At 39.4% G+C, this 16483-nt stretch overlaps 2 protein-coding genes across 3 annotated transcripts in view; one reads left to right on the top strand and one right to left on the bottom strand.

Annotated features, from left to right (window-relative positions):
• Positions 1-16483, top strand: part of LOC135113142 (condensin-2 complex subunit G2-like) — a 107770-nt gene that overhangs the window by 20800 nt on the left and 70487 nt on the right. The gene's annotated exons all lie outside the window — the stretch shown is intronic.
• Positions 1264-2786, bottom strand: LOC135113133 (uncharacterized). Its single transcript, XM_064028208.1, has 4 exons — positions 2647-2786; positions 2065-2236; positions 1823-1887; positions 1264-1526 (listed from the first exon to the last, which is right to left on the bottom strand). Exons 1-4 carry the CDS (start codon positions 2647-2649, stop codon positions 1431-1433), a joined length of 336 nt encoding a protein of 111 aa, XP_063884278.1. The 5' UTR covers positions 2650-2786; the 3' UTR covers positions 1264-1430.

Raw genomic sequence — 16483 nt, forward strand, 5'->3', positions numbered from 1 at the left:
TGCTGAATATATATATATATATATATATATATATATATATATATATATATATATATATATATATATATATATATATATATATATATATATATATATATATTGTGTGTGTGTGTGTGTGTGTGTGTGTGTGTGTGTGTGTGTGTGTGTGTGTGTTTGCTGAATATATACATATATATTCTACATATCACCAACACTGAAAAGGGCCAAGCATGAAAATATATGATTAAGATTAAAGTGAGCGAAGATTAAATCAAATTTTCTTTTGTTGAAGAGAGGAGAGACCTGAGGAGATTGCTCCCGTGAGAGTTAGTAAGGAAGTGGCTATATTTTGTGTTTGCTTAATGGAAAAAGACTTTTCACTGGTTGCCTACAGAGGTGAGCATTAAGGATGAAAAGATAAAAAAGTAGATAATGAATATAACATGTAAAGTTGTATAATGACTCAATAATTTCGACAGTAAGGGGCTTGCAAAAAAAAAAAAAAAAGTTTTGTAAATATTTGTGCTAAATCCATTACTTGAAACATTGCCAAGAAACATTAGGACTGAAGTATCTCAGAAACTGCTATATGTGGGCAATTTATTCCTGATTGTCTAACGTTTCAAAAATAAAGATTTACACCGTGCATCTGGGTTGGAAGCATATTTCCCCAACTATTACTAACTAACACAGTTTCACATTTCATTCTCAGAAGTAGTTTACCTATCATTTAATATATCTTTTGTGGTTATAATTATTTTATAAGTCAGAGAGACCGGCCAAAGACACAACAATTAAAAACTGCCCTTCACAGTGGCGCTCCCAAAAAGATACTGAAGGAGAAAAACCGAAAACAGTTTAGTCCCTGAGTTGTCTGATATTCCTCTTTTGTAACAGATCAAGGCGTAAGAAGCAAGAAACCCAGAAACAGGCACTTTATCAGTGAAAGGAATGAAGAAGTGAAGATAGTGGTCAATTCTTGCATTACGATAAATTTTCGCTATCCTGGAATCCACAACCATTCTGAAGACGTCTCTATTGCATTAATCATTCTTAACCCTTCAAGTTATGTTCACGTCTTATGATTGTATTACTGTATATCAGTGTAGGAACTTTTGTTTATTTATATTATATTTACTTTATTGTATTTTCTTAAATCCTTCAGTATTAGCGACACGAATACTTTATGTAATATGGGAGCAACATATGATCCCTAAGGTAACGAACTGATTCCTGTCACTAAATATATAAGTGCCTATTGTGTCCATTAAGAAAACACTGAAATTTCTCAAGAGATACAGTTGTGTTTATTGTTTAGTTGATGTTGCTTACAAATGTATACAGTATAACATAACCATACTTCAGTGTTTAAAAAAAATCCAGTGAATACAGTTTGTTGAAAATTTTTTACTGGTGAAAGATTTTCAGCTCAGGTCTGGTGTAATTGTTGTTTAGTAGAATTCAACAGTCTTGCATACGTGGTGCTTCACACAGGCGTCATAGCAACACTTGCTTCTAAACTCACAAGCATCATCGTGGGGGCAGAACTGCGAAAGAAAGCAATATATTGAAATCATTGTTTTCTTGAAAATCTCTCTCTCTCTCTCTCTCTCTCTCTCTCTCTCTCTCTCTCTCTCTCTCTCTCTCTCTCTCTCTCTCTCTCTCTCTCTCTCTCTCTCTCTCTCTCTCTCTCTCTCTCTCTCTCTCTCTCTCTCTCTCTCTCTCTCTCTCTCTCTCTCTCTCTCTCTCTCTCTCTCTCTCTCTCTCTCTCTCTCTCTCTCTCTCTCTCTCTCTCTCTCTCTCTCTCTCTCTCTCTCTCTCTCTCTCTCTCTCTCTCTCTCACCTTTGGTCTAGATGACCTCACACCAGTACATGTAGAGCGGACTGAAGGACATTTACCAGGGTGCTCTGAAATATTTGAAAGTGTTGTGTGAATACATGACAGTAAAGGACCTATCAGGAGATCTGTTGATCCACGTAACTCACTGATTTCAACAAAATCATTGTATAAACAGAGTTCAGAACTGCTGTGTTGATATACAATGGAAGGTTAGGAAAATATCTAAACGATGAGAAAAATCTCACTTCTAATAAAAGGTGGATAGGTAATTCCTGGAGGGCCGCAGCAGTAGAGTGCTTGATTGTTGTCTCTGCACCAGTGCTTACAATCCCGACCTAGATATGGAGGTACTCGGGATGCTTCCGTCATGGCCACAACGGTAGCCACAACCACCATGGCTGCTAAAATTTGCACCTTCTGGTAATAGATTATTAAAATTAGTAGTATTTGTAATGGTGTAATTATGGAGAGATTCGAGAAGTGGTAGTGAGCATTTTCAACCAAATACAGTAGCTTCCATGCAATTCTTATTTCTATAGCTATAAAGGAAAATAGTTTTCTTTGCGCATAGTGCTTTATCTAAATAACGATTGCGTTCTGATGTTTTCTTTTCATTAATTACCTAAACTGGAAAACAAGGAATAATAGGTGACATATCATGGATAAGTAATAATAATAATAATGATAATAATAATAATAATAATAATAATAATAATGATAATGATAAAACATGAAATAGATATGGCAGAGAGAGAGAGAGAGAGAGAGAGAGAGAGAGAGAGAGAGAGAGAGAGAGAGAGAGAGAGAGAGAGACAGACTGTACATACCATATTTCAATAGGTTCTTGAAGAAGCCGTTGGTAAAGGCAGGTGTGTTCACCACAGTGTCTAATTCTGCTCTGCCTTACCTACCCTTGCCTCCCTGCTTATATCCCCAGGTAGATGTCGACACAGGGATGGGATTTCCGATATGTCTTGTGTTTACATAATACTGTGGGTCGTTTTTCCAGAGATTACTTAAAGCGGCTCCTTGGCCATCATTCCAGAACTTTATTTATCTATTTCATATATTTGTTATTATTATTATTATTATTATTATTATTATTATTATTATTATTATTATTATTATTATTATTATCATTATTATTATTTTTTTTTTATTATTATTATCATTATTATTATTATTATTATTACTGTTAATTATTATTATTATTATTATTATTATTATTATTATTATTATTATTATTATTGTTATTACTATTTTCAATTTGTAGATGTTTACGCTTTCCATTATTACTTTTTTCTTTTTCTTTTTCCGTTGTCTTTTTCCGTCTTGTTCCGTTGTCCCTTCCACCTATGTTCATCAGACGTAACCGTCTTCACTCGACAAATTCATCATCAATTTATCAATTTCCATAGTCATCAAAATCCATGGTGGAATATATATATATATTATATTATATATATATATATATAATATATATATTATATATATATATATATATATATATATATATATATATATATATATATATATATTATTTATTTATTTATTTATTTATTTATTTATTCATTTATTTATTTATTTATTTTTATTTTATTTTATTTATTTTTTTATTTTTTATTTTTTGGTGTGTGTGTCTAATGTACTAGGGCAGAGGTCAGCAACCTGCGGCTCCGGAAGCCGCGTGCGGCTCTTTCAAGAGACACGTGCGGCTCCTGCCACCTACATAAAATTGTCTAACTTATCGTAGAACACGGAGAGAGAGAGAGAGAGAGAGAGAGAGAGAGAGAGAGAGAGAGAGAGAGAGAGAGAGAGAGGCGCGAGGTCTACGTCTATAGTACGAATATGATTCCTTTATGATACAAGTCCATCCAACCACCCCAGCTTCTGTCCAACACTGCCTGGCAGTGCAGGCAGGCATCTCCTTCAGTGAAAACGCACTCCCATAGTTACTAGGACGGGCTATTTTTTTTCCTCCTCCTACTTGTACTGCTATACTACTACTACTACTACTACTACTACTACTACCAGTACGACTGGTGCTGCTACTACTACTACTACTACTACTACTACTACTACTACTACTACTACTACTACTATACTACTACTACTAACTATTACTACTACTAACTACTACTAATACTAATACTAATACTACTATACTACTACTACTAATATTACTACTACTACTACTACTACTACTACTACTGCTGCTGCTGCTGCTGCTGCTGCTGCTGCTACTATTACGACCTTTTCTTCAGTGAAAGATATGAAGACGTAATCAATTACTGGAGAAATGGCATCGAGGAAGAGGAAAATTGAAGATGAAAATAGAGTTTAGGGAGTGAATGGACCCGAGCATTTTGCATTTGCTCAGAATTCTAGAGGGTACCCTTTGTGCCTCATATGCAGTGAAAAACTGGCCAACAATAAAAAAAAAAATTCCAACCTTGAGAGCCATTTTCAGAGGAAACAGTGATTTTGCTGAAAATTATCCAGTTGGAGATGCCAGAAAGAAAGCTGTGGAGGAACTGCAGCTCAGAGCAAAGCGGAGTCAGAATGTATTCGCGAAATGGGTGAAGTCCTCCAAGGATACAACTACTGCCAGTTTTGTGATAAATCATGAGATAGCAAAACGTGGAAAACCTTTTACAGATGGTGAATATATAAAAGACTGTTTCATCAATGCAGCAATGCATCTGTTCAGGGAATTAAAAAAACAAGGATGAAATAATTAAGAAAATTAAGAATATGCCATTGTCTGCTAAAACAATGAGGGACAGAGCATTGAAACTTTCACAAGACATCACCAATCAGCAAATTGTGGACATCAATTCAGCCTGTGGCTTTTCAATTGCTTGTGATGAGTCATGTGATGTTGACGATATTGCACAAGTTGCTCTTCTTGGCAGGTATGTCAATTCTGAAGGCCCACAAGAAGAACTCATTGACTTGTTGCCTCTCACTGGTCAAACTAGAGGTGAGGATATATTTTCAACAATTATAACCTGCCTTAAGGAAAAAAGGAATTCAGACCAACCACATTATTTGTGTTGCAACTGATGCTGCACCGAGTATGACAGGTATACATGAGGGGTTTGTTTCTCTCTTAAACCGAGAGCTGTTATGTGAAGTAATATCATTTCACTGCATCGTTCACCAAGAGGCACTGTGTGCACAAACTTGCCCATCAGAGTTCACTGAAGTAATGGACAAAATAATGGCAAAAGGCTTAAACTACTGACAGTTTCGTGAACTTCTGGAAGAGGTCGATTCCCGGTATTCAGACCTCCTCTTCCATAACAAAGTCCGTTGGGTTTCTAGGGGTCGGGTGCTTGCACGTTTTGCAGCATTCCTTGAGGAAGTGAAGAAATTTCTGGAGGAGAAAGGCCACCATGAATATGCATGTCTTACAAATCCTGAATGGCTACAGAAGTTTCACTTCTTGGTGGATATCACTTCACATTTAAATGACCTCAACAGGAAACTACAAGGAGAGGGAAACACTGCTCTGATGCTTTTGGAAGAAGTCCTTTCCTTTGAACGAAAACTATCTTTGTTAGAGATGTTGAGAGAGGCTCTCAGATTCACTTCCCTTCATTAAAGCAATTTGAAGAAGGAACAGACTTTGAGCGGGATATTGATATAAAAAATGCACCAATGAAAATGAAAAAAAATCCTTTGAAGGACGTTTTCAAGAATTCAGAAAAAGCCACGTTGTCATTTGTGATGCAGATACAGACTCACTCAATTTTTGAGCTTTTACTGGAGTGAATCAAGCAGAACTGGAACTGGAATTAGCTGACTTGCAGGGAAAAGACTTATAGACTTCAAAATTCAGAGGCATGGTCTCCGATATTGAAAACCTGGAGAAACAACATGCTACACTGGCATTTCAACACAAATGGACTGAATTGTCTGTGGTACAAAAACGAGATCAGATTGTGTATGAAGTGTGGAATTCCTTACCAGACACTTACACACACATGAAAAGATATGCCTTTGGCATTCTCTCTATTTTTGGATCTACTTACCTTGTGTGAACAAGTGTTTTCTAGCATGAACTTTATAAAAAACAAACTACGCAGGCGACTGAATGATGCAAGCCTGCAGTCCTGCCTGAAACTCAAAACGACAACATATTTGCCAAACATTGAGCATCTCTCCAAAGAAACACAGGAGCAGAAATCACATTAATTAAGACTTAATTCTCTCTCTCTCTCTCTCTCTCTCTCTCTCTCTCTCTCTCTCTCTCTCTCTCTCTCTCTCTCTCTCTCTCTCTCTCTCTCTCTCTCTCTCTCTCTCTCTCTCTCTCTCTCTCTCCGGTTTAAACTCATCATGGTGACCAGATACTGATATAGTAAGTACACTTAACATGTTTGAAAAATAACATACCATATTTGTTCACTTGCTGCCATCATAGAATTATAAAGTTAAACGAGTGTCGTCCTACTTAATTATTATAATAGTTTATTTTGTGACAGCTGCTATTACTATTGATATAATCATCATTAATAATAATTGTAATAATAATAATAATGATATTAATAATAATAATATTATTATTATTATTATTATTATTATTATTATTATTATTATTATTATTATTATTATTATTATTATTATTTATAACTACTACTACTATTACTACTACTACTACTACTACTACTACTACTACTACTACTACTACTAGTACCACAGTACAATTTGTATGATTATTTTGTCTATGGTTATATTACTTAACTTTTGTATGGAGGAAATTTATTAGGTTTCTTAATCGACATTCGTAATAGATTTTACGCTGTGGCTCCAGCAGCACTGTGTTCCTGTCAAGTCTGAAGAAAGTGGCTCTTCTCTAATTCTGGGCTGCCGACCTCTGTACTAGGGACACTGGCTAACGGCAACAAAATTATAGTAATAAATAAAAAAAAAAAAAAAAAGCCCAATGAGGTACTTCGAAAGCGGTCGTCAAAACTTAATGGATAAGTGTCTTGAAACTTTTCTTTTGAAAAAGTTCAAGTCATAGGAAGGAGGAAATACAGAAGCAGGAAGGGAGTTCCAGAGTTTACCAGAGAAAATGATGAATGATTGAGAATACTGGTTAACTCTTGCATTAGAGAGGTGGACAGAATAGAGGTGAGAGAAAGAAGAAAGTCTTGAGCGGCAAGGCAGCGGGAGGAGGTGACGCATGCAGTTAAGAAGAATAGAAGAGCAATTAGCATGAAAATAGCGGTATAAGATGGCAAGAGATGCAATATTACTGCTCTGAGAGAGAGGCTAAAGACAGCCAGTTAGAGGAGATAAGCTAATAAGACGAAAAACTTTTGATTCCACCCTGTCTAAAAGAGCGGTATGAATGGAATCCCATCGTACATATCAAGCATACTCCATGCTTGGACAGATAATGTTCCTGTATAAAGTTAGCAGTTGGGGGGGGGAGGGGCAGCGGCGAGAAAAATTGGCGGAGACGACTTAGAACGTCTAACTTCATATAAGCTGTTTTAGCTAAAGATGAGATGTGAAGTTTCCAGTTTAGATTATAAATAAAGGATAGACCGAGAATGTTCAGTGAAGAAAAGGGGGACAGTTGAGTGTCATTGAAAAAGAGAGGATAGTTATCTGGAAGGTTGTGTCTAGTTGATATATGGAGGAATTGAGTTTTTGAGATATTGAACAATATAATTTAACAATACAATACAATTTGTTCTGCTCCAATCTGAAATTTTAGAGAAATCCGAAGTCAGGCGTCCTGTGGCTTCCCCGCGTGAACTGTTTACTTCGTGAAGGGTTGGACGCCGACGAAAAAACGTGGAAGAGTGCAGGTTGGTATTATCAATGTCGGAGTGGATAGGACAAAACGTTTGGTTTAGGAAATCATTGATGAATAATAGGAAGAGAGTGGGTAACAGGACAGAATCCTGAGGAGCATCACTGTTAATAGATTTAGGAAAACAGTGACTGTCTAATACAGCAACAATAGAACGGTCAGAATGTAAACTTGAGAGGAAGTCACAGAGAGAAAGAAAGAAGCCATGGTAGCGTAGTTTGAAAATCAAAGCATGTGCGAGACTATCAAAAGGTTTTGATATAACAAAAACAACAACAAAAGTTTCATTAAAATCTCTAAAAGAGAATAGCCAAGACTTGGTAAGGAAAGCCAGAACATCACCAGTAGAGCGGTCTCGACGGAACCCATACCTGGGGATTAGAGAGAAGGTTATGAAGTGACAGATGTTTAAGACTCTTCCTGTCAAAGATAGATTCGAAAACTTTAGATTGGCAGGAAATTAAAGCAACGGAACGGTAGATTAAGGGGTTAGAACGATCACACTTTTTAGGAACAAGCAAACTTTCACCAAGAAGCAATGGTAGATGTTGATAGACAGAGTTGGAAGAGTTTGGCTAGGCAAGCACAGAGGTACAGTTTTGGAGAACAATAGGAGGAACCCCATCAGATCCATAAGCCTTCTGAGAGTTTAGGCCAGCGAGGGGATGGAAAACATCATTGCGAAAGATCTTAATGGTTAGCATGAAGTAGTGAGAGGGTGGAGGAGAGGTATGAACAAACCCTGAATCATCCAAGGTAGAGTTTTCAGCAAAAGTTCAAGCAAAGAAATGAGATGGCAGTGGTACGATCAGGTTGAAATAAAGGAAGGAAAGATGAAGAAGCAAAATTATTGGAGATGTTTTTTGGCTAGGAGCCGGAAATCACAAGATCAGTTAGATCTTGAAAGATTTTAACACTTTCTATTAATGAAGGAATTTTTGGCTAGTTGGAGAACAGATTTGTCATGATTCCGGGCAGAAATGTAAAGTGCATGAGATTCAGGTGATGGAAGACTCAAGTACCTTTTGTGGGCCAGCCCTCCATCATGTACAATACGAAATCAGGCTGTGTTAAACTAAGGTTTGGAAGGTTTAGGTCGAGGGAAAGAGTGAGGAATGTACGCCTCCACTCCAGACTGTGACCTGTTATGTGATCAGCACACAGAGACAGGCCTCTGACACTGAACCAGCAGTTATTCCAAGGATAATCAGAATAATACCTTCTCATGTTCCCCGAATTAGCAGAGGCAAAACGCCAGGACACAAAAAGAGAAAATGCAAACTCATGGTCACAGTTAGCTGAAGGTGCGAGCGACACTCTCCTTTTTTTTTTTTTTTTTTTTTTTTTTCCAGTAACATTCCAGCTCATTTTGCCTTGTACAACAACAAAATTCACAACAACTACTTTCTACAACTAGCTACTATTGTTACTACTATTACAACTGCTACCACTACTACTACTACTACTACAACAATAACAACAACAGCTACTACTACTACTACTACTACTACTACTACCACTACTATTACAACAAGAACAACAACATCTACTACTACTACTACTACTACTACTACAACAACAACAACAACAACAACAACAACAACACTACTACTACTACTACTACTACTACTACTACTACTACTACTACTACTACTACTACTACCACCACCTTCTATCTACTTATTACTATAACTAATACTGTTATTACTACTACCACTTCTGCTCTTCACTTCTGTACTAATAAGGCAGAGACCGACAGACATCTTGATCACTCGTCTATGAGTGACCTTTGTCAAAGTTTTCACTATATATATATATATATATATATATATATATATATATATATATATATATATATATATATATATATATATATATATATATATATATGTGTGTGTGTGTGTGTGTGTGTGTGTGTGTGTGTGTTTCGTGAGCTGAATGCAATCATGAACAACATATTATTACTACCACCACCACCACCACCCCCACCACCACCACCACCACTACTACTACTACTACTACTACTACTACTACTACTACTACTACTACTACTACTACTACTGCTACTAACTATATAATTATAAATCAGAACTTTTAGGTTTATAACATACGAGTATCCTTCAGCACCTTGATGAAGTAATCATGTACACAGTGTTTACCTTGAACAATTAGGATGCATGTTATTTTTTGGTGAAATAGTACAAGAAACTTGGCTGTTTTGCTTTTCGTTTCGAGGAAGAGGTTTTAATCTTTTCCTGGTCGCTTACGTCACAACAATACCGTTCGTACCTTCTAGGGATCGAGACAAGGAATCTCTTGTTCCTGGGAGGACAGGTGGTGTTGATACACCGCCGGTGCTGCGTGTGTGTACATGTGTACTTACTGCTGCCCTTTTCCTACTCCTGAGTAGTAGCAGTAGCAGTAGCAGCAGCAGGAGCAGTAGTAGTAGTAGTAGTAGTATTGTTGTTGTACTAGTAGTAGTAGTAGTAGTTGTTGTTGTTATTGTTGTTGTTGTTGTTGTAGTAGTAGTAGTAGTAGTAGTAGTAGTAGTAGTAGTAGTAGTAGTAGTAATTTTTGTTGTTGTTGGAAGTAGTAATAGTAGTAGTAGTAGTAGTAATTTTTGTTTTTGTTATTGTTGTTGTTGCTCTTATAGTAGTAGTAGTAGTAGTAGTAGTAGTGATAGCAGTGGTGATGGTGATGGTTGTAGTAATGTTATGATGAAGTAAAAGCCTCTGAGCAGGACGGAAACTCACCCGTGCACGTAACACTTTATTCCCCAAGGCACTTTCTGTTTTTCCATGTTTCCGGTTAAGTTATATCGGAAAAAAATATTCTATTTCAGGTACATTGTTTTCTTCCACCTGTCCTTTATCTGGATAATTGTTTTCTTTTTTTAGTGATTGAGTAATATGTTATTCAGGTGTTGTGTCAGGACACGAATAGAGTGATTTTAATGTTGCCTTAACGGATACCCTGATCCCTGTATACCGGGATGGGCGATCAGTAGGTAACTCAGATCGCTCCTGTCACTGCAGCATGAGATGACCTCGTGGAAGTCTTCTTGTTCTTTTGAAAAGAGGAAGCTCTGGATAGAAGTTCCACCCATCACGCTCACTGCGAGTAGTTCAGTGTGGAGCAGCGGCCCTTGTCCTGTGCTTCCCGGTGGACACTAGGAAGGTGGCTAAAATCATTACTTTGTTTTTATTTTCTTCCTCTTTATTTTTGTTGCGAGAAATAATCATGTGTACCCGTGCACAAAACTGTAATGGTAGATGTTATACGTATTATTTAATGACGCCCACCAATTCATCTACACCCATGCTCACCCACTCACCTGCATACACACACACACACACTCTCTCTCTCTCTCTCTCTCTCTCTCTCTCTCTCTCTCTCTCTCTCTCTCTCTCTCTCTCTCTCTCTCTCTCTCTCTCTCTCTCTAAATACTTTGAACACTTTAATATGCTTGTCATTTACACCCCCTCTCTCTCTCTCTCTCTCTCTCTCTCTCTCTCTCTCTCTCTCTCTCTCTCTCTCTCTCTCTCTCTCTCTCTCTCTCTCTCTCTCTCTCTCTCTCTCTCTCTCTCTCTCTCTCTCTCTCTCTCTCTCTTTTTTTTTATTTTTTTTTATTTATACCAAATACATCATAATTTACAGAGGGTGTCACCACTACATTATATAGAATATCGTGACAACTTAGAGACTAAAGGTTACATAGTTAATGTTACCTATCTAAAAGCCTCACTCTGTTTTTATCACTGCTGTCTGTATTGTGTCAGCGACTCGTTCACTTTACATTTAAAATTTTGCGTTGTCAAGTTCGCAATATTTTCAATGTTTTGCTCACTGGCTATGAGTTTATTCCACCAGCTCACATAAGTGTAAATAAACTGTCTTTGGTGGTGCCATGTCCTGCACCGGGTTTGCAGCAGTTCCTCCGGGGCTGAGGTGACGGCTCTGGTAGCGACCTGGGCCAGTCGGGGAGGCTGCCGGAGTGACTGTAGGTGCGGCACACACTGTAGCTGCACCTTGAACATTACAGTGAGTCCCGCCACGTCACGCCGATGTTGGAGACTCTGTAATGCTGGTTGGTGTCCTGCCTCTCTGATGAGCCTTGCCGCCCTCTCCTGTACCTTGTCCAGTAGAGACAGGTGCTTGTTGGCCGCACCTCCCCATGCCAGGCACGCGTATTCCAGGGACGAGCGAACCTGGGCTTTGTAGAGGACTTCCATTCCCCTACTGTCCAGGAGAGGTGACATTCTCCTCAGGGATGCCAGCTTCCCTGAGGCCTCCCTGGCGAGCCGCTCTATGTGGGATCTGAAGGACAGCTTTCTATCATATGTGACCCCCAGCACCTCCACCTCGTCCTGTGGGGTCAGCGTGTCGCCTTGGAAGACAAGGCGTGGGGCCGTCCCGAGTCTGGAGATGGTGAGCAGCTGCGTTTTGTGTGCCGCAAATTTTACTTTCCACTTTTCGCCCCACGCTGCTATTTAAGCCTGGTACACATTATGCATCATGTATCAGCCACGTGATGCAGTAGTGGTGTTGAAAAAAATTACTAGCGGCCAAACTGTACTGCATCACTGCTCACATTGTTCTCGGCAACTTCTCGCGCGCCAGCTGCTCAGTGACAGTTCAACTTTCATGCGGGGAGGATGTGCGCCGATGATGGAATCTGCCAGGAGACTCTACTATGGAGTGTAGTTGCTCTGTGTGCAGCAAAAAAGAAACTTTTGAGGAGGAAGAAACGTAGAGCCTTGTGGTGTAAGCAATGGCTTTCTCGGCGACATCTGAAGGGAAGCTTCAATAAAATATTTATGGAGCTACAGGTCGAAAATCCAACAGACTTCGAAAATTACACAAGAATGCCAATCCCTGCATTCTATAAATTGCTGACAAAAATTGAACCCTACATTTGTAAGCAGGACACCAGCTTTCGGGACAGCATATCACCAGGAGCTCGTCTGGAGGCTACACTACGCTTTCTTTTATTGTTTCCAAGCTTGCACTTCTGACGTTTCTCATTTTATACTACTTGGACTTGATGTTCCAAACAGATGGATGTTCCTTGAGCAATTCAATGAAATGTTGGGTGTTGGCCCTTGTCCACTCAAAGGGTATGGCGGGTGGTGGAGATTCGAGAGCCATCGGCGCTGGAGCGGAGCGTGACCGGACGTCCTGTCGCTCTGACTGGTCATGCATCACTGAGCTGCAATTTGAAAATCGAGCCGACCCAGCAACACGTTGGTGATGCGCTTTCGTGTTGAAAAATGACTTTTTCAACACATCCATTCAACACGATGCGCATCATGATACATAATGTGTACGGGCCTTAATTAGAGTGGCGTTCAGCGTGCTGACAGTGGCGTCTTCCTCCTCAGGACCGTAGCAGAGAGACAGGGTGAGGTCATCCGCGTATGCTCTCGTGCTCGGGATAAGGTGCAGCAGGTCATTTATATAAACATTCCAGAGCAGAGGGCCGAGGCAGCTACCCTGTGGGACCCCCGCTCTGATGGGATGAAGCCTGGAATCACGCCCATTGACGGTCACTTTGAAGTGTCTGTCCCTCAGGTAACTCTCGAGGAGTTTGAGGAGCGGCCCGTCCACGCCGGCAGCGTAGAGCTTGGTGACGAGCGCCGGATGCCAAACTTTGTCAAAAGAAGCTCCCTCTATATCGAGAGCGACGACAAGGGCGGCCTTGCCCCTGTCCAGGGCAGCGCTCCACTCACTCGTGAGTTGCAGGTGCAGGTCTCCCGCCGACCTCCCCTTCCTGAAGCCGTATTGTCTGTTGCTCAGCAGGTGGTGCCTATCAAGGTGCTACGTGAGTCTCGAGGCCACTATCGTTTCCAGCACTTTACTGAGCACCGGCAACAAGGACACAGGACGGTAATTTTTTGCTTCGGTTTTTGAGCTTTTCTTGTGAATTGGCACCACACTGCTCACTTTCCACAAGTTGGGCCAGGTACTGCTCCTCAAGCTCTCTCTCTCTCTCTCTCTCTCTCTCTCTCTCTCTCTCTCTCTCTCTCTCTCTCTCTCTCTCTCTCTCTCTAAACACTTTAAACACTTTAATATGCTTGTCATTTACACCCCCTCCCCCCCCTCTCTCTCTCTCTCTCTCTCTCTCTCTCTCTCTCTCTCTCTCTCTCTCTCTCTCTCTCTCTCTCTCTCTCTCTCTCTCTCTCTCTCTCTAAACACTTTAAACACTTTAATATGCTTGTCATTTACACCTCTCTCTCTCTCTCTCTCTCTCTCTCTCTCTCTCTCTCTCTCTCTCTCTCTCTCTCTCTCTCTCTCTCTCTCTCTCTCTCTCTCTCTCTCTCTCTCTCTCTCTCTCTCTCTCTCTCTCTCTCTCTCTCTCTCTCAATGGAATACCACACCTTCCCTACATTCCTGGTAGTCCTTAGGGAAAACACTTATATTGTCTTTCTATCGTCCTCCCTGGCCATTGGCCGAAATAACGACCTCTGCCATTGGTTCCTTCACCTCATTTAGAGACAGTTCATTGGTCATTTCTTCATTTCAGATTCTGAATCCTGATCCATTTCTTTTCACATAAATATATCCTTTATGCGTAGCTAGAGATTGTAAATAAGGTAATCTTGTCTCATCTTCCGGAACTGGTGGTGAGGAGCCTTCGGGACATTTTCAATGCTTCATTGACGGTTTCAGGGGTGCGGAGATGAGGATGATAGTAAAGTCTGAGAGGGATCCTTTCCGCCCAGACAGCTATCGTCCCATCTCTCTCCTGGTGACCCTAGGAAAGATGCTGGAGAGGGTAATCACGAAGCGCCTGTGAGAACACCTGGAGGGAGCTGGCATGTACAGCAAGCCAGGAGGACCCTGGGAGCCCTGTACCGCTTCTGGGACTTTTTACTGTGCTTTTAACTTCCCTTCCGGGACTGTGCTTTTAACCTCCCTTATTTAATTTAACGTCTTCCTACGCTAAATTAGATAAAGGAGGTTAAAAGCACAAGTAAATTTTTATAGAAAATAAGATACAAGCACGCAAACGAAAGACGAGGTATACACAGGAATATAAAGGAAAATTATGGTATAAATAATTGTAACATGAAATTTAAACATGATAAGGAAGAAGTTATTAGTGTAGATGTGGGCGGAAGACGAAAGTTATTGTATTTAATGTATTAATCACTTCCTCTGTATCTACGTGTACGTTGTATACAAATTCTGTATATACCACAAATTAACTTCAGATTGTAAATTATTAATTTTAGAAATTAAGGAAAGCAATGTTACATTTCATTACTTAAAAAAAAAAAACTATTCACCTTCCACTGTATTTCCGTTTTCTCACCAACTTTTCTCACCCCCTTCCTTTCTTTATTTTACCTCCCCCCATTTCCTATGTAACACCCACTTTCTTAATAAAATTTGAATTTGAATTTGAATTTGAAAGCTAGAGATCAGTTCACAGAGATCGGAGACTACAGTTCCAGAGAGAGAGAGAGAGAGAGAGAGAGAGCACATCAGATCAATTCAGTCCATCAGAGTTCATATCAGAGACAGAGTTAGTCTTGAGAGAGAGAGAGAGAGAGAGAGAGAGAGAGAGAGAGAGAGAGAGAGAGAGAGAGAGAGAGAGAGAGAGAGAAAATCAAGCATCGTCACGTCCGTCGTAATCTGTCTCGGTATCACGCGTGTACATCTCTGTCCATCATTAAATCAAGATGAAATCTCATCAAACCCTGTGTTCCTTTACTCGCATATTCAAGCATAATCCAAACCACTACCCACGATCTCCACACTACCAACAATATTCATTGGAGAAGCATTCAGCCACCACCATCTATCCTGCCACCGTCATCTCCAGCAACATCCCTAAGTCAAGCAATCAGTAATCTTACTGATACAAGCGATGTGCAGCCTCAATCAGAACAGTGGTGAATCAATCTTACCAGAACAATAGTGGCCAGCGGTATCCAGCTACTACCATACCAAAGCCTTACAAGAACAATAATAATAATAATAATAATAATAATAATAATGAATAATAAAGGCAATAATAATAATAATAATAATAATAATAATAATAATAATGAATAATAAAGGCAATAATAATAATAATAATAATAATAATAATAATGATAATAATAACAATAATAATAATAATAATAATAACAACAACAACAACAACAACAATAATAATAATAATAATAATAGTAATAATAATAATAATTCTCTCTCTCTCTCTCTCTCTCTCTCTCTCTCTCTCTCTCTCTCTCTCTCTCTCTCTCTCTCTCTCTCTCTCTCTCTCTCTCTATGTACGCATATATATCATGTAATGTGCAGTAAGATAAAACAACATAAAATTAAGAAAGTAAGAACGCACGAGAAAGAATGATAATAGAGAGAGAGAGAACACCAGATGTACGATTAAGAGTGGGCGCTCGCTGCCATAAACTTGCCATAAGAATTTCCGCGCCCAGAGACTCCTTCCCCGACAACATAAGAACATGAGAAATAAGGGAAGCTGCAAGAAGCCACCAGGCTTACACGTGGCAGTCCCTGTATGAAATTTCCACCTATCATCCCCATCCATAAACCTGTCTAATCTTCTCTTAAAGCTCCCTAATGTCCTAGCACTAACATGATTACTGAGTCCGTTCCACTCATTATTTCCCCTTGTTCAGTCAGTTTGAGTTTCACATAGTTTACAGGAAAAGAGTTGCCTTTGACAAAGAAATAATCGGTATTCATCTAGCCCCCTTGTTTAATCAGAAGAATTTTTTAAAGTAAAGTGTTTTATTTAAGTAAAGACCGCGCAGAGAGCGGTGCGTGGGGTGGCGTCCGTATGTGTGTGTGTCGCACCTCCCCTC

Source organism: Scylla paramamosain, chromosome 2 (assembly GCF_035594125.1).
Source record: "Scylla paramamosain isolate STU-SP2022 chromosome 2, ASM3559412v1, whole genome shotgun sequence".
In the NCBI taxonomy this organism is placed as follows: domain Eukaryota; kingdom Metazoa; phylum Arthropoda; class Malacostraca; order Decapoda; family Portunidae; genus Scylla; species Scylla paramamosain.

Excerpts from the sequence above, each read along its gene's own strand:
- LOC135113133 (XM_064028208.1), bottom strand. Across the intron at positions 1,888-2,064 it reads CTATCCACCTTTTATTAGAA|AGCACCCTGGTAAATGTCCT; the intron begins GTGAGATTTTTC and ends CAAATATTTCAG. Across the intron at positions 1,527-1,822 it reads TGAGGTCATCTAGACCAAAG|TTCTGCCCCCACGATGATGC; the intron begins GTGAGAGAGAGA and ends TTTCTTTCGCAG.